The sequence below is a fragment of the Hippocampus zosterae genome, chromosome 9 (assembly GCF_025434085.1).
Source record: "Hippocampus zosterae strain Florida chromosome 9, ASM2543408v3, whole genome shotgun sequence".
In the NCBI taxonomy this organism is placed as follows: domain Eukaryota; kingdom Metazoa; phylum Chordata; class Actinopteri; order Syngnathiformes; family Syngnathidae; genus Hippocampus; species Hippocampus zosterae.
Window position 1 is genome coordinate 14,714,769 of NC_067459.1, and position 22,250 is coordinate 14,737,018.

Below are 22,250 nucleotides of genomic sequence, written 5' to 3' on the forward strand. Positions count from 1 at the left end.
CCTTGGAACAGACTTCTGGGTTTGATGAATTAGCCTCAAAATTATCGGCATGTTTCAAAAATGTGTTTGTGTGTTCTCCATGTTCGGTAAGCAGGTATGCTTAGACGACGTATCAACATGCGGGCACAATATTCTGTTGGGATTTTTAAATGTCTTCTCGCATGATGGCTTCTATGATTTCCATGTGGAATAGATGCATGTTATGTAAATGGCCGTGAGCCATTGGATATGGATAAACTCTTGTAAATCTCCCCAGCAGCTCCAAGAATGTTGCCTTCTCGGCAATGCCCGGAGCGTCATCAGATTTCATGGCTATCATCTGTGTCTGGATGAGACGCAGATGTCGGATCTTGTTCCCACATGACCATTGTAATGCGTTACTTATGGAATAGTGTATTGGGGGGGGGGGTCCAGTTTGTTTGCTCACTCTGAGCTCTTCCTATGTCAACATAGAAAGCTTACGGTAACCGCGTGTGAATAAAACTGTAGCCTTGCTTTCTTACTGATGTTCTATTTTCGATCCAGAGCGGTCGCTGCTTGATTGCGACGTCCGTGACCAATGGAAAAAAGCAAATAGAAAATATTCCCAGCACCACCGCACGAATATTCTCGCAAAGTGTTTATCATTTGAGCAGCATTGCATTCCTAAGCCCAAAAAGTCAATTGGAGACGTCAGATGGCTTTTAAAGTGGGCCGCTCGCCACGTAGGAGAAGCCGTCCAAAGGCACAGTGGGACTTTTTCCACGTGCTTGTCAAGACCTCAGAGGTCTTGAGGAAATGAATTAGAACCAAAGAATGCTAAGATAAGATAATAAAACCTTTATTTGTCCCACAATGGAGAAATCCGCAATTTACAGCAGCAAAATTTGGAGGGAAGAAAGAAGAAAAACATGAAGTCTATCTGACAAGTCAGACTAATCCTTTTGACAACAAGCGAGCTGACCCGGCAGGTCTCCTTTCAATGTTTCCAGCAGAATCATGACGGAGCTCGACTTTATCCCTCACATCCTGCATGCAGACATTGTGATGTAAACCCGGATGTAGCGCATACATCACGACCGCGTCTGCAAAATGTAATTTGCCAAGTGTTGTATGCGTACCGCTGGTGTTGTATTGTCTCCCTTTCGTACAGGGGTGACCTCAAATGCCCCGTACCCAGCATGTTTTCGATGTCTTGCTGATGAGCCAAATATTTGTATTTTAATGTTACAATGGCTTATACTTTTTTTTCATTCATCTTCCGAACCGCTTGATCCTCACTAGGGTCGCGGGGGGTGCTGGAGCCGATCCTAGCTGTCTCCGGGCAGTAGGCGGGGGACACCCTAAATCGGTTGCCAGCCAATCGCAGGGCACACAGAGACGAACAACCATTCACGCTCACACTCACACCTAGGGACAATTTAGAGTGTTCAATCAGCCTGCCACGCATGTTTTTGGAATGTGGGAGGAAACTGGAGCACCCGGAGAAAACCCACGCAGACCCGGGGAGAACATGCAAACTCCACACAGGGAGGCCGGAGCTGGAATCGAACCCGGTACCTCTGCACTGTGAAGCCAACGTGCTAACCACTGGACTACCAGGCCGCCCCTTTTTTTTCAATCTAATATAATACATTTGTAAAGTCCAGTGAGTTTGGATTTCACTTTCAAAGGGAGCTAAACCCAAAGATTATTCAACCGCGAATGTATTGTATGTGCCAGCACGAGTCGAAACACACTACTCTGAATAATCTTGCATTAGTGAAATTAAAAAGAGTAAACAGTGATTAAAAAAATAAGAGTCGTTCACGCTGGACAACTGGTTAGCCCCACAGGGCAGATATCCTGGGTTCAAATCTGGCCCTGGCTATCCTGTGTGGAGTTTGCATGTTTTCCGCGTGCCTATGTGGATTTTCTCCGGGTGCTCCAGTTTCCTCCCTTTCCTAATTGACAGGTTATTGGGACACTCCACATTGTCCCTAGGTGTGAGTGTGAGCGCGGATGACTGTTTGTCTATGTGTGCCCTGCGATTGGCTGTCAACCAGTTCAGGGTGTCCCCCGCCTACTACCCGAGGCCTCCAGCACACCCGCGACCCTCATGATGATAATCAGAACAGACAATGGATGGATGAATGGATGGATGGGGGATGTTGGAAGTGATGTCATTGTTTGATGATGTTTGTTTGTTCGTTGTTCATTGTTTATTCAGTCGTTGTTGGTTGGTTGGTTGGTTGGATTGTTCGTTCATTCATTGGTTGGTTGGTTGGTTTGTTCGTTGTTCGTTCATTCATTGTTTGGTTGGTTGGTTGGTTTGTTCGTTAATTCATTGGTTGGTTGGTTGGTTGGTGGGTCTATTGGTTGGTTGGTTGGTTCGTTGTTCGTTCATTCGTTGGTTGGTTCGTTGGTGGGTCTGTTGGTTGGTTGGTTGGTTGGTCGGTTGTTTGATTTCTTGGATTGCTGAATGGACGATAAAAATAAATCTATGAGCTCAGATTTTTTTCTGGTCTGTTCACACTTTTTTCTTACCAGAAACGCGCTTGAAAGATATCATTGTGCGGTGGCAGTCCGAGCTTGAACGGCAGACACGCAACACACGCACGCGCGCACAGACACTAGTTGTCGACCATTGCAAACCGCTCGCTCCTCTCATGATTTTCTTTTTTTGCAAAGTAAAAAAGAAATGGAAAGGCATACAACTGTCAACAAAATACTCTTACTTCTTTATCTAATGTCAGTTCATTGGAACAGAACATTGTTAATGAAAGTAAATATCTGAAGCAATCAGCCAAACATTTGAGCTTGAGGCTAATAAAAGAGACATTGGATGAGATCATTAAGCAACTGTGTGAATGAAAAGATAGACCCTGCTGTCCTTCCGTAAAAAAATAAATAAATAAATAACATACTCAAGTCATTAACAAGTATCATTGCTTGACTCTAAATCAGGTTATGTCCATTTGAAGGTGATCACTCGACAGGGACACCAAAGACTTCAATGGCCCAAGTATGGACGCTACATGCAATCGTGTCGCTTGGCAGGTCTGCAACAATTCCGGTGAAACATTCCTTGAAAGTTCCTCTTGATTTCACGAGAGCGAGGGAGGAAAAGGCAAGGAGCGCAAAGGTTCAGGTCTCACAGGAAAGGTCAGAACCGGATTCGAAAGAAGCAGGCTGCCGTCAAGGTGAGGCCTATTGATAGCGATGCGGAACAACCAGTGACATGTTGAAAATCACTTTTGGGGAAGGCTTTGCCACTTGAGTTGCCACAAAGGAGGAACTCAGCAATCTTGTGTTTTTTCCTGTTTTGACTTCATTTTAAACGTCACTGACGTGTTCTCAGTTTGTTTGACTTCCCGTCTTTCTTTGTTCTCTCCCAGCTCCACTTCACCTGTGCGCCATCGCTTTGGTCCCTTGGGCATTATTGCTACATACTACGTGACAACTTCCGTCACCGAATTGCCATCAGGGCGCACAATTGGGAATTCAATTCATTTTTTTAAATTAGCCAAAATCCGCATAGATTGATGACGGTGACATCTCGCCAATCTTCAGTGCAGTCGTATTAACTGCATTTGCCTTGTTTTTTGTGATGGCACCATAAGAGAGGCAAAGAAAGAACTCAAAATTGAACATGTAAAGAACCTGACACCACTAAGAATAAGAACCCATTCATGTTCTGATCTGTTCTATCCTCACAAGGGTCGTATGCTGGAGCCGATCCCAGCTAACTTCGGGCAGTCGGCGGGGGACACCCGGAACTGGTTGCCAACCAATCGCAGGTCACATACAGAGATCGACAACGACCCGCACTCACGCTCACACCGAGGGACAATTGAGAGTGTTTCATCAACCTGCTGTGCATGTTTTTGGAATGTGGGAGGAAACCGGAGTACCCGAAGAAAACCCACACAGGCCCGGGGAGAACATGCAAACTCTACACAGGAAGGCCGGAGCCCGGATCGAACCCACGACCTCTCGACTGTGAGGTTGACACACTAACCACTGCACCACCAAGCCGCCTGCATTATCATTACATTCAAAAAATGTTTTAATTGAAAACAATTTAATTCAATTTGTCAGACTCTGCAAAATATGAACTGCATTTCTTTGCTTCATGGACAAGTGTCAATGAAATTTCACGAGACATCTTATCGCTCAATATTTGATGATAAATCAACCCTGAACAAAGTCATAATCTTCTCCGGTATTTACACGAGTAGTCATAGTCTTACATGGCGGCCATCTGGGAGAGATTTTACAGTCATTTCTAATTTTACTTGCTTTACAAAAAAAAAAACATTTTTCAACACCAAACATCCTCTTTTTGCTTGCATGTGCTCCCAATCGAACTAATCCGCTTCTCTTGATCAATCATCATCACACCAATTACATCTGAACCACTTGTCGAAGCTTCCTCAGTTTCTCATGCAACGGAGCAAACAAACACACATAATCAGCGTTTCCACGTCAGGAAGAAACAAATTAGAAACGTTAACAACCCCAAGGCTCTGTGGTTAATTTTGATCATAAAAGGACAAGAGGTCCCAAATCATTCCCAATCGTGACATTGCCAGATGGCATTTTTATCGAATGAATCAGTTTGTTGGGGGGTTTTTTCCGTATTAGTCGCTGATGGTGTAGCGGTACACTCGCCTGACTTGTGTGTGAGCAGCGTGGGATCGGTTCCCAGTCAGTGGTGGCGTGTATTATTGCGGGGCTTTATTATTGTTTGTCTCTCGATGTGCCCTGTGACTGTCTGGCGACCAGGGGAGGGGTTGGTCCGCCAATCGAAGACAGCATATCAGGAAGAACAACTGATTTGTCCTCCAAAAGTGATTGTGGATGGCGCAAAGAAATCGTTCACATGCAGATAGTTTTGTTTTTTATTCCACCTATTGTATTAAGATGTAGTTTTTTTTACATGTTGTGTTTTGTATTAGATTGGTATTTGTACTTTTGTTTTATTTAATGACTATAATTTTATTATTAATGTTTCTTTAGGGGGTTAGTAGCTTTTTCACCTTATGATGGGTAAAAGTAAATTTGAAACAGGATAAAACTGGATGCCGCCCGCTATTGTCAAACCAATTTTTGTCTCCGCACCTCAACGAACGAACAACGAATGAATAACGAATGAGTGAACGAACAACGAACAATGACTGAACGGACGAATAACGGACGAACGGACAACGAACATACAAATTTGCTGCTGTGAATTGAGAATTTCTCCAATGCGAGACTAATAAAGGTTTTTGGAATCTTATCTTAAAACAAACGTGTTTTTGAATAGTTGAAGTGGTCGAAGAGGAAGGCAGATGGCACTAGAAGGAGAAGAAGAGGAGGCACTATGCGCTGTTATCTTTGAAAAGTTTAATGGAGCATATGGGAAACATTTGAGGGCATAAGTAAGAGGTGAACGGGCTGAAAAAACAGATGTGGTCTTAGTACGGATGCTTACTTTTGTCGCTTATTTGCTTATCAGGCCACCGTGCAATAAGTGCTGTCATCACATTGCAACAACACTGTTCGACATCACAGTTTTGGTCTGCTTTTTCTCCGCGCATGTTGATTCTACAGGAGGAAAAAATATTTTGGATGGTTTTAGGTTTGGCTGACTCACAACTGCACCCATGCGACAAAACATGAATTGAACACCAGTTAGAATTAAATGAAAAGAAAAAAAGAAGAAAAAGACGGGGGAGGACTATTTGTCTCACAATGGGAGAAATTCGCAATTTACAGCAGCAAAATTGATGAAAAGGAGGAAGCACAAAAGAACAAGGATCATCAAATCATTGTTTACCTTGAAAAGCCAATCTAAATATTTTTATTAATGATGCATTAAAGCACAAATAAAAGACTGTTTCCCACGATAATTGTGGGCTCAGTTTGTGCCATCAAGCTCCTGTTTATCTGTCTGGTCTCTTGTTCTGTGGACCCCAGGCACTGCTATTGTTAACCAACGGAAGTCTTATTATAAACGATCATTTTAGCTATGTGCTCTTGGTGCTATTATTTCACTGGCAAAAGGGGGGAAAGCACCAGTTGGCAACCGGGACGTTGCTTTCGCAATAGCTCATCTAATAACTGCTAAAGTCCTTTTGAACACTTAATAAAGTCGTGGCAAGCAATGTTTCCGATTAAAAAAATAATCTGGGTGCAGTTTCATCAATTATGATATTGGAGATTTGTTCGTTTGAATCGATAATTCAAAAAGGCGCACTCCAGCGTAATGTTGAATCACCGCATACCGAAAAATACATTTCAGAATATTAATCTCAAGCAAATATTTAAATGAAAAACCTTTTTCATTGTCTATTAAGATGGTAAATTGGGGGATTTTTTTTATTAGGTACAATCTTTAGAATAACATTAAAATAGAAATTAATTCACTCTGCGTGGTAAATCCATATAACAGAGTGAAGGGGTTTTTTTTTTGTAATTGAATGACTGAAGTTTTCCATTATGTCTTGAATTTATTGAGATGTACCTGACAGTTTGACTCGCATGACAAAAATTCAAACATCAAACCATTCACCAAAATTCAGTTGTGGTTTGAGAATCCATGCCAACTTTTTGGAGTGCCCCCACCCCTCAACCCCCTCCACAGCCAAGCCAAGTGAGCACATCATAAAAACAACTTGCTATTTGTTTAGCTCTGCACGTTATGTCCTTTCCAACTGTTGTGCATATGTGTCACCTTGAAGCAATGTACTGTAGCAAAATAGTAATTTGGTGCAGTGATGCGTTATTTTTTTCATCAAATGTTGTCACCATCTTTGGATGCTTCATCATGAAGTCATTGTTTGGACTTTTTTTTTAAGTAAGCTGCGGCTATTTCGACACATGGGGTGAGAGATGACGTGCACCAAATCCTTTGGGATGTTGATGTTGGGTGTACCCCTTAAAAAGTTAAGGAAAAGTTGTATGTCATTATCATCTACTATTGATGATAATTGCATGGGATTTGGGCAACTGCCACTTCAACACAACATATTGAGAATAATATTTTGCAGGGCTCCTGTCAGTCATAGGCCCTTAAAACCATCATTGCTTTTCTCCCCCTCACAGTGCCTGTGGTACTCCTATCAATATCTACTTTGTATGAGGGGTGTAACAAAAAGCAAAATGTAATTTGTTGAATTTGTAACTGCAGTAGACAGTTCATGTTATCAGGTTACAGGGTGCAGAAAAGGGTGAAATTTGGCTTTGCAAAGTGAGCATAATGTTGAAGATTTCTCCAAATGAGCCGTCAAGCAACTTTTTAAAGTACAGTCATACCCTGGATTTCGACCATAATCTGTTCCAGAAGGCTGTTCGAAAACTGAAACCACGCTCTTTAAAAAAAAAAAAATCTTTATTGAATACGTCTGCTCACAATGGAACGCTACACGAGGAAGCGTCACTTTCTTGTGTAAGGAAGGCAAGAGGAGTCAAGTGGCGCATTCAAGTGCGCTCAGTTTGGTCGAGAACCGATTTTCGCTCGTAATCCTAGGCATAAAAAATTCAAAATGTTTGGTGGGCGGCCCGGTAGTCCAGTGGTTAGCATGTCAGCTTCACAGTGCAGAGGTACCGGGTTCGGTTCCAGCTCCGGCCTTCCTGTGTAGAGTTTGCATGTTCTCCCCGGGCCTGGGTGGGTTTTCTCCGGGTACTCCGGTTTCCTCCCACATTCCAAAAACATGCGTGGCAGGCTGATTGAACACTCTAAATTGTCCCTAGGTGTGAGTGTGTGCGTGGATGGTTGTTCGTCTCTGTGTGCCCTGTGATTGGCTGGCAACCGATTCAAGGTGTCCCTCGCCTACTGCCCGGAGACAGCTGGGATAGGCTCCAGCACCCCCCGCGACCCTAGTGAGGATCAAGCGGTTCGGAAGATGAATGAATGAATGGTCGAAAACCGTTTTGGTCAAGAACAGAGACGTTCGAAAACCAAGGTTTGACTGTAAGTGGCTTGTTAACCAACAGGGTGCGCTTTTCTGACTGAAGCACTTGGGAGAATGTGTATACCTATAAGATGGACACACGACAATATTTGATGACAAAAATTGTTATGTGTGCATTTCAATCAATCAAGCATTCTAAGAAAAAAGTTGTTTTCATCCCAAATGGATTTCCTACAGCAACAGACTACAAATATACTTAAATGTTGTATAATCAATTTGTTGCAGCTCTGAAAAAGGAGAGTTGCGGTGTTGTTTTTTTTTAGAACGTATTATTAATGCTTTATTTATTAATTTATTTATACGTTTATTAATGCTTTTCACAATGTCAACCAATACAGGCACGTCCTTCGCCTTCTCCATGCCTTCTCTTCTTGCGTTCGTTTCGAGAGACGTTCAAGGACCGCCTCCGAAAATCGTAAATTAACGATAACTTCAATGACACGAAGAAAATCAAAAATAATCCATCAGAACAGAAAATCAAGTGAGGAAATCACAAAATTCACAACATTCACAACAAAGGAATAAATAACATTGAACAAGACAGTCCAGTCTCCTACAAAATGGTGAGTGTTTATTTATGCTTCAAAACTATTTCATTTCTATATTTTTAAAGGTGATCCTCGGAGTGTCATCAAGCCCGTGAGCCGCACGTTGACCACCTACGTGTCTGCATTTGAGACCGCTCCTGCTTTCAATTCACTGCATAAACATTTATGAACACAACATGAATGTGGCCTCTTAGTCCACAACGACATCATATTTACTCCTCGTAGTTAAAATGAGATTAAATTCCCCTTCGTGTTTGAAAGAGAACTCGTATGTTTTCACATTGCGGCGATGACAATACAGTATATTGAATATAATACGAGACGGGAAATAACATGAGCTCATGCGCTTTGCCGTTTCGTACACACAACAGGCGTGTGAGTGAAAGAGACTAACTGTTAGCGAGAGCGTTTGTTTAGCTTTGCAGCGGTCCCGCAAGCTACTAAAATGACCCCGCTTTGTGAGCTTTCCGGCGCCACACACATCCTTCAGGTTAGACGGAAGGGCCGCCGCTTTCATACCTGTGCAAGAGCTCAGAGACGCCGCACGCGGCAGTAGAAAGAGCGGAATGTATTTTCCCGTGACCTCTGCCGGCTCCCTGTCAGTCCCACGGTGCCGCGGCGCTTGCGCTTATATCACGGTTGACTGTCACAACATGCCAGTCTGGTGATGCGTTTGGGGTGCGCAGTTGGAGTCCATATCAGGTGGAACGTTACGTTTTAGGATCCAATGAATGTCTATTGTATGACCTTTGAAAGTAAGTTCTATTCTTGCCCTCTTTTTTTTAAATTAAAAAAGAATGTGGCCTTGTGTCTTGGATTGCAATCGGGGGAAGTGAAATAAAAATTGATGAACGGATGAAAAATGACAAAACATGACCCTAATGTATATATAAATCAGAGGTGTCAAACAGACGGCCCGCGGGCCGGAATCGGCCCCCAAGGAGGTTTGGTCCAGCCCGCGGGATCATTTAAAAGTGAAGAAAATGCATTAAAGACACAGAATGAATATTTTAAATAAAATGCAATTCGTGGATTATCCGCTAGGGGGCATAGGCATACTGTTTTGATCACAGCAGAAGACAACATTGTTTTGATAGGGGAAGAAAATAGCAGTCCCCGTCTGTTACTGCGATCGACCCAACGTAGCAAATGAGATGAAAGCGCCAATCAATGCTTCTTGAGACCAAAATGATGATATGTTGGTGATTCATAGCACAGTATGGTATAATGTTAATGGTTCGGCCCACTTGACATCTACAGAGTGCGTATGTGGCCCACACTGTGAAATGAGTTTGACACCCATGATATAAATAGAATAAAGTGGAGAAAATATGAAGATAAATAGCCAAAACATAGACCCTTTCCAATTTGTGGTCTTTTTTCCTGAGCCAAGTTTCTGATTTTTCTCTTTTCAACTGCATCGCCTCTTCTAAGAACTTTTGATTGCCTGTAAATCTTTTTCTGAATGAAATTTTCTCAGATGACCACTTGTTTCATGAGGAGGATATCTAAAAACACAGGTCACATTTAAGCACTTTTTTTCGGGAGAGGAGGCCAAAGAGTATTTATGTTTAAAAACAACCTTTTTTTTTTGTTGAATTTACTCAATTTTATTTCGTCATGCGATTGCACGAAATGAAATAATATGGATCCAGAAACATTTTGTACATCTACTTCACATCTATCTGCAACCAGATGATTTCATTTTGTGAGACTACCTGATGATACAAAATTGAGTAAATTCAACACTCATTTTTGTTCACTGTCGACAGCTAAACCAATAGAGACAGTCAGACAGACAGACATAGATATGCATATTGATTGTACATATGCAATATGTATCAGAGAGCTTGCATGTGATTTATGATAATCCATCTGGTTTCCCCAGAGGAAAATGCGATGAGGGGAGGAGACTACTGTACCCTTAAAGGCCGTCCGCTGAACAGACCTCCACAGTGCACTCAGTTAGACACGTGTAGAGTTGTGTTCTTGAACTCTCAAAGGAATGCTCGAGACCACATCATGTCCTATTTTTCTATTTGAGCAGTAAACGGAACCCAATTGGCGGGACATTGTGTGGACTCCGTTTTCATGATGTGACCACGGCTGCGCTTTTGACGCACGATGGAGGACTTTTTCGGCGCGGACGACACCGGACCACACAACTCGTCGTGGACCAGGTGTCGCGCGTGGGAGAACGAGAGTCACTCGGCCAACGCCAACGCCAGCGCCTCCGCGAACGCTTTAAAACGCAACGACGAAGTGGCGAAAGCGGAAGTGGCCGTGCTGGTGCTGGTGCTGCTTCTCGCGCTGACCGGCAACCTGTGCGTGCTGTGGGCCATCCGCGCCGCCAAGACGCGCCAATCTCGGATGTTCTACTTCATGAGGCACCTGAGCATCGCCGACCTGGTGGTGGCCGTCTTCCAGGTTCTCCCGCAGCTCATCTGGGACATCACGTTCCGCTTCTACGGACCGGACGCGCTGTGCAGGCTGGTGAAGTACGTGCAGGTGGTGGGCATGTTCGCGTCCACCTACATGCTGGTGCTGATGTCCATCGACAGGTGCTTGGCCGTATGCCAGCCACTCCGACCGGTGCGCCGGGGAAGGGACCGCGCGTGCGTGTGCACGTCGTGGCTGCTCAGTCTGATATTCAGCACGCCTCAAGTGTACATCTTTTCCCTGCGGGACGTCGGGGACGGCGTGTACGACTGCTGGGGGGATTTTGTGCAGCCGTGGGGCGCCAAGGCCTACATAACATGGATGAGCATCAGCATTTACATCCTCCCCGTGGGGGTCCTCGGCGTGTGCTACGGCCTGATTTGTGTCAAAATCTGGCAGAACTTTAACCTGAAAACCAGGAGGGAGCAAGTCTTGGCTCCGTCGCTCAACCACGCGCGTCATCTCTGTCGGGTGAGCAGCGTCAGGCTCATCTCCAAAGCCAAGATACGCACCGTGAAAATGACTTTGGTGGTGGTTTTGGCCTACATCGTGTGCTGGACCCCCTTTTTCTTTGTCCAGATGTGGTCTGCGTGGGATGATGCGGCTCCGCGGGAAGGTAAGCTGCGCTCAAAATGGACTTTTACGCGCTCATAGACGCTAACTTTGACCAACAGGACAAACCGGAAATAAATACATCAATAAATAAGAGCGAAGTTTTGAGTTTAACAGATGAGTCAGTTGAACGCAGTTGAAGTTTAAAAAAAAGGGTCATGTGTTTGGAAAGTCGTTCATTTACAGAGAAGATAAGAGAGAATATCTTCTAAGTATTGGGCCTGAAAGATGTTCCCAATGGGACCTCTCCTCAGTGAATGAGGGTATCACTGACAGTGTTTATCAGTGGAAGGAAAAAGTCCCCCGGAGCCACAAGGGAAGGGAAATGGAGGACTCCAAAGAGTGGACACAAGATTCAAAGTTCATTATCTTTCAGTTATTCTTGTCATGCAATCGTGCAAATCTTTAATGAAGTAGTTTTTTTTCTTCTATAATTCGAGGGTTATATTCTTATTTGGATCAATGCTCTCCATTGGGAGAAACGACATCAAGTCAGTCTTCGGATGATCTCAAACGGTCAATTCGTGGTGATTACAAAGTGCATTGAACTGTCCTCAGACAGCCATGGATGTCGCACGTCTTCTGCAGACAGAAATACAGAGTTGGCAGCGTTCTAAGCGTTTCATCGTTTAGAGGTAAATATTGTATACGATAAAGTCAAATCATACAAACGTCGCTCGAACACGTGAGAAGCAAAACAAACGATATGTGCTGTGTTAATTTGTTGCCATGACTGCTTAGCGCGTCGACCTCACAGTGCAGAGGTACCGATTCCAGCTCCAGCCTCCCTGTGTGGAGTTGACATGTTCTGCCCGTGCCCGCGTGGGTTTTCTCCGGGTATTCCGGTTTCCTTCCACATTTCAAAAACATGCATGGCAGATTAATGGAACAGTATAATTTGCCCCTAAGTGCGAGTGCAGATGGTTGTTCCTTTCTTTGTGACCGTGTGATTGGCTGGAAACCAGTTCAGGGTGTCCCCAGACTACTGCCTGGAGACAGCTGGAATATGCTCCAGATGTATACCCCCACGATCCTTGTGAGGATGAAGCAGATCGGAAAATCGATCTGATTTTCTGGATGAGAAAAACGGATGAGTAATTAGTGCATATCTCGGAATTGTTTCCACTTTTAGTCACAATATAACTTAACGTGAATTTTTATTTGGCATATTTCATTTCTGAGTGGGTGTCTGCGCTCTCCCGAGTTCCGTTCTAGTTTCATCCCTGGATTCCCGGTCGGTTCTCATGTTTCGAAGCCATGTAGGGAAGTTCACTTTAATGAGCCCAACAGGGCTTGAACTCCAAACGGGATTTTGTGGAGCACTCATCCACTGTTTGCTTAACTTCTGGTCTTTGATATCGCACACGCTCCTAATCGGAAACACGATGGTGTTATCAAAATTGGATTTCAACACGACCTCAACTTCATACTCGCACCGCCGCTCGTTAAAGAGGCGTGAAATGAAGACAAGTGTTTCATCTCTGACTTCGGATATATGTCAACAATAAGTCAAACAAGGTTGAAAGTTCACCGTCGTTTCCCTGCGGAACTACTCCGTCACAATCATTTTCCCACCCGGTTTATTCATCAGGATTAACATCTCGCACACGAGAGGTCAGCATCTTCAGGAGAAAAAAAAACCCTTTGGCGAAGCTTAAATCCCTTGCATGTTTCCATGCAAGGGATTCTTTCCCCCTTTCCCAATGGCAAATTCCCCCCTGTGTGTTTTGTGTCTCCCATCACTGGAATTGTCATCATTTTCATGAATACATTATTTCTTTCCATGCAGGAAAGTCACACGAACTGAGGAAATGTATCATTACTTGTTCCAACGGAAAAGCGCCAAGCAACCTAACGTTTAATTTGTGTGGCATCCATCAAGGTTACTTATAATGCCAGATGTTTCTGCGGTCTTATCGCTGATTTGGAAGATCACCCCAGTTGACCCAAGTTGTGGCTGGTCTTGGTACTGTCGATGTACATAAGTGAAATTGTCGAATGTCTCTTTTCCACTCGTGCAAATGTATCAAAGAGTTTTTTTTAAAGAAATAACTTCATGTTAGTGTGGCATGCCGGGCAAGCGGTTGCCTGTCTGCCACACAGTTCTAAGGCTCAAGGTTTTAATCGTGCCTCTGGCATCCCTCTGTGTGGTTGGCATTATTTTTTGAAAAACAAAAAATTTTAAAAATCGCACAGCACACAACCAAATAAAAACCAGATACACAGGCCCAGTACCACATTCTGACATGTATGTGATGAGGAGCATTTCATTGTTCTGCCTATCAACATAACTGGCAAAGATGCACAAAGAAAGGTAAAATGGTCAGAGTTTGGAACAAATTAACAAATTAAATTGCATGAAATTAATTAATTAATTTCATGTTTAATTAATTTAAATTAATTATTTTATTTCATCCAACTGCCCGATAAACACGGGACACCAGTTTTACATTACAGTGGTACCTCTACTTATGAAAGTAATTGATTCTGGAAGAAATTTCTTAACTAGAGCAGTTTGTAAGTACAGAAGCGTTTTCCACATAAAACTCGTGACCCAAGGGGCGAACGATGAGGATGCTGCATAGACACAAATCTGTCTATTTATTTATCTACACACACAGACAAGTAGGGTATAGCTCCCTCCCAGCCAATGGGATTCCAGGATGATCCTAGGTAATAGCCAATGATAGAGCAGCTATTAGTATGTTGCGTTCAGGGAAGTCGGAGCTGCGAATATTGTTACCTTTCGTATCTTGAAAATTATTTGAGGCAATACTCTCCTGTTGAGGAATTTCGTAACTTGGGAAATTCGCGTTGGAGAAACGTTCGTAAGTGGAGTTACAACTGGACATGTAGTCATACTGAACAACATTTTGTAATTGACAGACACGGCCTTCATCATCGCCATGTTGCTGGCCAGTCTGAACAGCTGCTGTAACCCGTGGATCTACATGTTCTTCGCCGGTCACATGTTCCAGGGTGTGCCGAGCGACTTCTTCTGCTGTCGGCGCTGTGTGGCGGCATCCTCGTGCAGCCACCATCACAGCAACTCCTCCGCGTACGCCATCAAGAAGGACGGCAGCCATAAAAGCCTCTCGCACACATCTACCACAGGGGAGCCAGCACACTGAGACTCCATCCGACAGTCCATTTGGCATCTTCTTTCACGGGCACGTCATTACTTCCGCAGCCTAAATGGAAACATCCCAGTCAGCAGAGGCATCTGGCCCGGTTTCGGCATGAAGCTGGCACAGCTGGCCTTGAGTCGGCACTGGCATGTATGTGGGCCGAACACTGCCCAGGAGTGGCAAAGGAGGCACTGGCTTGACTCTGGCAAACCAGATGAAGGCGAGTGTGGAGTGAAGTATTTGGGCCAGAAATGAATTTACAACTCCGGCCCGTATATGGCCAGCCAGTGTTGAGCCACCCTTAAATGCAGTGTCAGATTTATTTTTTCAACACACAGCCTTGTTTTACAATTGCACACCGATGCGGAATTCCATTCATCACTCACACACGCACACACACACACGCACACACACACACACACACACACACACGCACGCGCGCGCGAGGTTTAATCAGGCCCGCAGGATAATTTAAAAATGAAAAAAAAGCATAAAAGACAGAATTAATATTTTTAATAAGGTGCAATTCATTGAGTATCCGCCAGGGGACACTGTTTTGTCCAGAGAAGAAGAAAACAGCCTCAGTCCGTCACTGAGACAGACCCATGACAGCAGACGCTATCAATAGCACTCTCACCTTAACTCATTTATTAATAGCACTCTCCTTAGTTTGTAAGGTGTAGGCAGGGATTACATTTAGATTTTATATGCACGTGTAAATGGTTTAAAACTTCCTTTCTTGATAAATCTTGTTTAATCATAAAGTGCATTACTTTTTCAATGCCAATTACTTGTTAAAGTTTGTACAATCAATGGGATCAGTTGCAATGCATATATGTGAATGATAAAAGTAAATTGCACATTTGTTGAAGGAAATGTAAGTTGCTTCATGAAATGTTTTGTAAAAGATACATTCATGAAATTTCAACATTTTCCAAATGTTCTTGTGCTTCTTTATGCCAAAACAAAGGAAAAACATATTGTTTTGGATGTTTGTAGCAAAGTATGGTATCATTTTAATGGTCGGGCCCACTTGACATCTACCGAGGCCGTATGTGGCCCACCATGTGAAATGAGTTTGACACCAGTGATGTATAGTAAGCCGTTTTTAGCCGAAAAAAACAACCATGTACAGAAAGGTGTTTTTAGCCGAAAAAACGACCATGTATAGTAAGGCGTTTTAGCCACAAAAAAAGACCATGTTTAGAAAGGCATTTTAACTTGGAAAAAAACGACCATGTAGAGTAAGGCGTTTTTAGATGAAAAAACCAACCATGGCGTTTTTCGCCGAAAAAAACGACCATGTATCTACGAAGGCGTTTTTAGCCGATAAAAAACGACCATGAATAATAAGACGTTTTTAAAAAAAAAAACGACCATGTATAGGAAGGTGTTTTTAGCCGAAAAAACGACCATGTATAGTAAGGCGTTTTTTCTACTATACATTTTTTACTATACATGGTCGTTTTTTTCGGCTAAAAATGCCTTTCTAAACATGGACTTTTTTTTGTGGCTAAAACGCCTTACTATACATGGTCGTTTTTTCGGCTAAAAACACCTTTCTGTACATGGTTGGTTTTTTTCGGCTAAAAATGCCTTTCTATACATGGTCGTTTTTTTATTTGAAAAACGCTTTACTATACCTAGTCTTTTTTTCGTCTAAAAACGCGTTACTATACAGGGTCGGGTTTTTTTGGGCTAAAAATGCCTTACATGGTAGTTTTGTTTTTTTTTAATCGGCTTACTATACATGATCATTTTGTTGGCTAAAAGCGCCTTACTATACGTGGTCCTTTTTTTCGGCTAAAAACACCTTACTATACGTGGTCCTTTTTTTCGGCTCAAAACGCCTTAATATACATGGTCGGGTTTTTTTTTTTTTTTTGGTTAAAACGCCTTACTAGTCATGGTCGTTTTTTTTCGGCCAAAAACACCTTACTATACATAGTCGGTTTCTTTCGGCTAAAAACGGCTTATGACACATGGTCGTTTTTTTCGGCTAAAAATGCCTTTCTATACATGGTCGTTTTTATCGTAGAAAAACACCTTACCATTCATCGTAGTTTTTTTCATCAAAAAACGCCTTACTTCACACGGTCGTGTTTTTTGTCTAAAAACGCCTTACTATACATGGTCTTTTTTTTTTTTTGTTAAAACGCCTTACATGGTCGTTTTTTTGGCAAAAAACGGCTCATCGTTCACTTCAAAGATGTGATGGTGACAGGAAGGAGAGCATTTGATGGACAGAAAAATACTGTTCAAGAGTAAGCTGCATCCCAATTTGGACTTTGTGTTCACTCTTAAATAAAGAAAAGTGCATTTTTCCAGTGTATGTGGAGTTATATGTGTGGTTCACAAATTATGACAATAAACATATTTTTATAACTGTCGGTTTTGAGATTTTTTTTTAATGTGGGTCAAATATGGCTCATTAAAGATGTGGCTTAGTTGAGGTTGAACTCAGGCTGATATAAGGAACCTGTTCTGGTCCAGCGTCAGGCTGGAGTAGGGCCAGATATGGTTTTACAATGCGGCTCAGTTCTGGGCCGAACGCGGCCCACATCATTGATGCCAGACATGGGCCACTGCAGGACCGTCATTCATTGAGGTATGTGGGCCGAGTGTACGTGCCGTGTCTGCCCCAGAGCTGGGCCAGACCAATTTTGCTGACTGGGATCCTTTCCAAGCAGTTGCAGCCACGTGATAACAAGAGAACAATTGATGTTGGCATTTTTTCATACATCATTAGTTTGATTCTGATGAAACATAAGTATACTTTTAGCCACTAAGATACAATATTGGGATCGCATGAGTTTGTAAATTGGATCCCAGTCAGTGTCATCTAAACTTCCTGAAAGATAAGAAATAAACTGGGATTAAGGAAAAGGGTTTGGGTTAATCCTAGTTCATAATATTCATTTGGATTAATATGTTGATGCCCCAGCAGCCAAGCTAAATAAAGTACAACTTAATTTGCAACTTTTCTTTCAATCTCTGATCCTCACTTTCTGGGATGCTGGCCCGGTGTTGCACTGATGAATCAAAAAAAAGTGCTGAATGCAATAGTTGACTGTCACAGATGTAAAATTAGACCTTGATGAAATACCATGTATGACTTTGTTCATTTCCTCACTTATCTTTAAAAAAAAAACAACAACCCGATGTGGAGTTATCCCACTGTAATCCTCAGTGTCTAAATTTAAAACGGCTTGTGTCGTTTCAAGGGACAGTGTGCATAAATGTGTTATTTTTCAATGTTTATTGCTTCGAAAACACAATTTATTTGAATACTGTGCAAAAACTGTATTCTATCACATTAACGTATATTTTTAAATGTTACTGTAATAGCTAATTACGTAGGACGTGCCTACGATACGGGAAGTTGCCATTTTTCGCCGCCATCTTTCCGCTACGGACACTCAAAACTGACAAACTTAACGAAGTCACATGATGACGACAGCATGGGTTCAAAAAATCCGTGCAATGTCACTTGAAGGATTTATAGAAGCTTTTTTTAAAAACGTTTGCTTGCACGTCTGCTGAGGTGGAAGGCTTGCTTAGTCGACTCTCGTCGACTGACAGTGCAAGTGCTTCTGACTGCACGTATTTCGAGATTTGGTCGTCGCATCCTAGTATTTCATCACAAGATGGCGCTAAATTCTAAACAATCTTCCTTTAAAATCACATTATGCTGTTTCTTCCCGCAGAAACTTGGGATGCGCCACACAGCAGAGAAAAGAACGGATGAGGCTACTCTCCACCCAATATGTAGCAAGCTTTTTTTTACTGCCGCATCCTCTGGGGACGTGTTGAATATGTAAAATGTCATTGTGATTATATTTGGAGAACCAGACAGGATATCTCTCATATTATGTTAGCAGTCGATTTTGAAATATTCTATGAACATGTGAAAGTGAAGTGAAAGTCTGATTTTAATTTGGAAGGAGACATTGAATACAATGAAAACTCATTTTAGTCAACTATGCATGCACTTCTGTCCTTGTTCATTTTCGTGCGTTTCATTTGCTACAAAATGTTACAAAGCATCAAACTAAGTGTACCTTCTGTGTGTGGTAAGACTGCCCCCCTGTGGCCACACGTCGCTCTATCAGGGATGTGGGACACTTCTGCTGTGGTCTTTTTGTCAATACTGTACACTACTCAAAAAACGTTTTGTTTTATACTATGTTGTAATCAATTTTATGATGGAAGAGGGGGTATGTCTTTTTTTAAATCATCCATGCAATGTAATATGTAAAGAACTAGTTTTAATCAAATGACATTTCTTATAAAGGTCAGTTTGGGACAAGATGCAGGAATAATAATAATAGGAAGAAGACATAAATGCATTACTAGTTTGGTAAGTTATCCTCTTCTGGAGGGGTCACTTATTTTAATCTTCCAGAAATTCATCTGTGCGGGAGTGTGATGTTTCATTCATTTAAAAAATCTATTTTTCAAAAAATCTGAAGGAAATAAAAAATAGAAAGGTTTGTACCACGTAAAGTTGTAAACTGTACACTGTTACTAACTATTAAATGTGGCAGGCACATGTTATCGTTTACAAATCTCATACACTGTCAAACTCTTAGCAAAGCTGCTGTAAACACATTATGATGAAGTCCACAATTAGGTCATCCACTTGGTGGCTGTGTGTCCTTTACAAATCAAAGGTAGCCTAGGTATGTGTTATTCCTCGGCCAAGTGAATGCTAAAGCCACCACAACACCGCCCGGCACTGGTCAGCAAGGGCCTCGCGATGACATCCAGCACAACGCCCCAAAGGTTCTGCAGCCAGCGTGTTCCGATAAGAATGCACTTAATGCAGGGGCTGATCATCCTGGTGAACACAACAACACACAACCAGTGTCTTTTTTGTCCTGTATGTACATTTAATGTACACTCATTGCAGACAGCTTGATAAATGGTTTTCTCTTTGGCGATAAGCAACAATGCTTTTAATTTTGCAGGATGCAAAAGTGAAAGGTCTTGATTTATCTATTGAATAACAACATCATGGTCCATTTTCATAATTTAAGTTACATTTACAGCATAATTATACGAGCACAGATTCACTCATAAAACACTTCTTTTTTTACATTTCAGGGTTTATCCTTTTTTACACGTGTCGTGGCCCTCAGCTAAGTGATTCATTTTAAATCATTGATAACTTAATGTGTTTATGTGATTTTATGTAAAACGGTACCGATTGAGTCTTCTTAAAATTTGTGTTGGATAATCTTAATATGTTTGTGATGACAACAAAAGCATTAATCACAGATTAAAGTATTTATTTATAGCTAACTAAAGATTATATTACCTTAATGTGAGTATTTAAAAAAGAAACATTGAATTTACTTTGTACTTTTATGTCAAACAGTTAAACGCAATTGCATTTTGTGAAAAAACGAAAATAAAATGCTTAGTGATTAAACATTAACATTGAATCAATTCAAAATTTACTTGTTAATATTTTGGATTGAACAAAAAATGTGTCAAATATTTGGAAACCAAATATTTTTTTCTTTGCAAAATATGCTTAACAAACTAAAACAGAGGACAGCCTTGACTGATTGTTGACTTTTTTTTCCACCCGTTCCAAACGATTGCATTTTGATAACTTCAACCAGATGATTTAGCAACATAAACTTTTGTTGTGTTTGTGTAAACTAGTGGACTGTTAGCATTTTTTTTTTCTTCAAACCGGGACAATTACCATATGTGTATGCAGCTGAGAACAGCAAAGAGGATTCCAGAGAGGACGGACATGGGGATGGCCAGAAGCACTGTGATGATCCTGTATACCCAAATTCGACAGACTTCAAACAAAGCGTGGCTCCAGATCCACACTCGGTCCCCGCTGCGCACCGACACTGGCTCAGCAATAACATCTTCAAACGTCACCTGCAGGCCCAGAGAAAAACATTGTATGTTGATCCATGGGTCAAGGTTTTAAGTTTCTTTGACAAGACCAAATGCCGGGAACAAAAAGTACATGCTGTTCTTTCATTCATTCATTTTCCGATCCCAGCCATCTTCAGGCAGTAGGTGGGGGACACCCTGAACCGGTTGTCAGCCAATCGCAAGGCACACAGAGACGAACAACCATCCGAGCTCACACTCACACCGAGGGACAATTTTGAGTGTTCAATCAGCCTGCCATGCATGTTTTTGGAATGTGGGAGGAAACCAGAGTACCCGGAGAAAACCCACGCAGGCCCAGGGAGAACATGCAAACTCCACATAAGGAGGCCGGAGCTGGAATTGAACCCGGTACCTCTGTGCTGTGAGGTCGACGTGCTAACCACAGGACTACCGGTCCACCGGCTGTTCTTTCATTCATTCATTTTATATTTAATTCAGAGTAGCGATTGTGGTGTTTTAATAATTTCGAACTTGACTATGATTGCATCAGAATCAGAATCAGAATCATCTTTATTGGCCAAGTATGTAGAACACACAAGGAATTTGTCTCCGGTATAACACGCTGCACTAGTATCATCGTTGTATCAGTAGTATCAGCATTGGGGAAGTGTCTTTCATGTATTCATTCTGTAAGTATTTTATAGCTCATACAGAGTAGCAGCAATTTTGTCACTCGCAGTGTAGTGGTCATGAGTTCAGTACCCACACAGTGATAGTGTGAATGTGAAGGGCTGTCTCCCTACTATATGTGCCCTGTGAATGGCTGGCGATTAATCCAGGGTGTAGTCTTTCTTTTTCCCTAAATGAAGATTGACCTATGACCCTGAAGAGGAAAAACTATTGAAGAAGAAAAGATGGATGAATACTAATGATGTAGAATAATCGGGTGTAAATAAATCTGGGCGTGGCTGCCAGGCGCCATTTTTGTGACTGATCGTGCTCCCTAAATTCCGCCCAGCAACAGGTTGATGATATGAAAAAAGAATGTGAACAATTCTGTTCATCCGAGTCACTGTCCACAGTTCAATTGGTTGAGCATATTAGCAATTGCTACCTTAAGACAGTCGTTCATCCCCCGAGGGTCTCGAACATCGAGCAAGGGTTTGGTATCGCTGATATCCACAAGGGAAGACGAATGAATACTTTTTTCTTCCTGGTCATGAAAGCGCCCTGCTTTCCATAGCGTCTCCGGTTGTTCAAACTCCTCGGGGTCACTGGAGTCCCTCAGGTCGATCTCCACCTCCTCCAAATCGCCCCCCTTCCTCAGGTCGTCCATTGAGATAGGTGAACACAACACAGTACCGACAGTACAAACTCCCAACTGAGGCCACAGCCCCTTTCAGCTGTGGGCGAGGGGGGCTATATTGAGATGGATGCGTTGGCCTGGATGGTATTTTAAGATGACCTTTCAACTTGGATCACTTTCCTGAGCTGTGAGACGATCGAGGGATATAAATACTGGCCACACACACACACACCACACATTATGCCAGTTCATCATATTAAATGACAAATAGGAGTGGCTCACAAATGTGGCAGATCCATGAATGCATTTACGTCAGAGGTCAAAAAACTCGTCTGGTTTTATGGATCAGTGTTGCTGCCGCAAAGCTGTGACTGCAAAACTCTCACTTCTAAATGCAGAAACGCATACTGCACATTGTCTTATTGTTCACATT

General features: G+C 42.3%; 2 protein-coding genes and 2 long non-coding RNA genes across 4 annotated transcripts; 1 reads left to right on the top strand and 3 right to left on the bottom strand.

Moving 5' to 3' along the window:
* Positions 1-2,364: 2,364 nt before the first annotated feature.
* LOC127607333 (uncharacterized) lies at positions 2,365-9,765 on the bottom strand. The gene is made up of 3 exons (XR_007964060.1): positions 8,987-9,765; positions 5,438-5,550; positions 2,365-2,436 (listed from the first exon to the last, which is right to left on the bottom strand). It is a non-coding gene; the product is annotated as an uncharacterized LOC127607333 (long non-coding RNA).
* Positions 9,766-10,404: 639 nt separating this feature from the next.
* LOC127607298 (isotocin receptor-like) lies at positions 10,405-15,585 on the top strand. The gene is made up of 2 exons (XM_052075494.1): positions 10,405-11,522; positions 14,405-15,585. Exons 1-2 carry the CDS (start codon positions 10,592-10,594, stop codon positions 14,647-14,649), a joined length of 1,176 nt encoding a protein of 391 aa, XP_051931454.1. The 5' UTR covers positions 10,405-10,591; the 3' UTR covers positions 14,650-15,585.
* On the bottom strand, positions 14,985-15,822 carry LOC127607330 (uncharacterized). The gene is made up of 2 exons (XR_007964057.1): positions 15,420-15,822; positions 14,985-15,310 (listed from the first exon to the last, which is right to left on the bottom strand). It is a non-coding gene; the product is annotated as an uncharacterized LOC127607330 (long non-coding RNA).
* Positions 15,823-18,999: 3,177 nt separating this feature from the next.
* cav4a (caveolin 4a) lies at positions 19,000-22,043 on the bottom strand. Its single transcript, XM_052075516.1, has 3 exons — positions 21,626-22,043; positions 20,363-20,550; positions 19,000-19,486 (listed from the first exon to the last, which is right to left on the bottom strand). Exons 1-3 carry the CDS (start codon positions 21,845-21,847, stop codon positions 19,336-19,338), a joined length of 561 nt encoding a protein of 186 aa, XP_051931476.1. The 5' UTR covers positions 21,848-22,043; the 3' UTR covers positions 19,000-19,335.
* Positions 22,044-22,250: the final 207 nt, after the last annotated feature.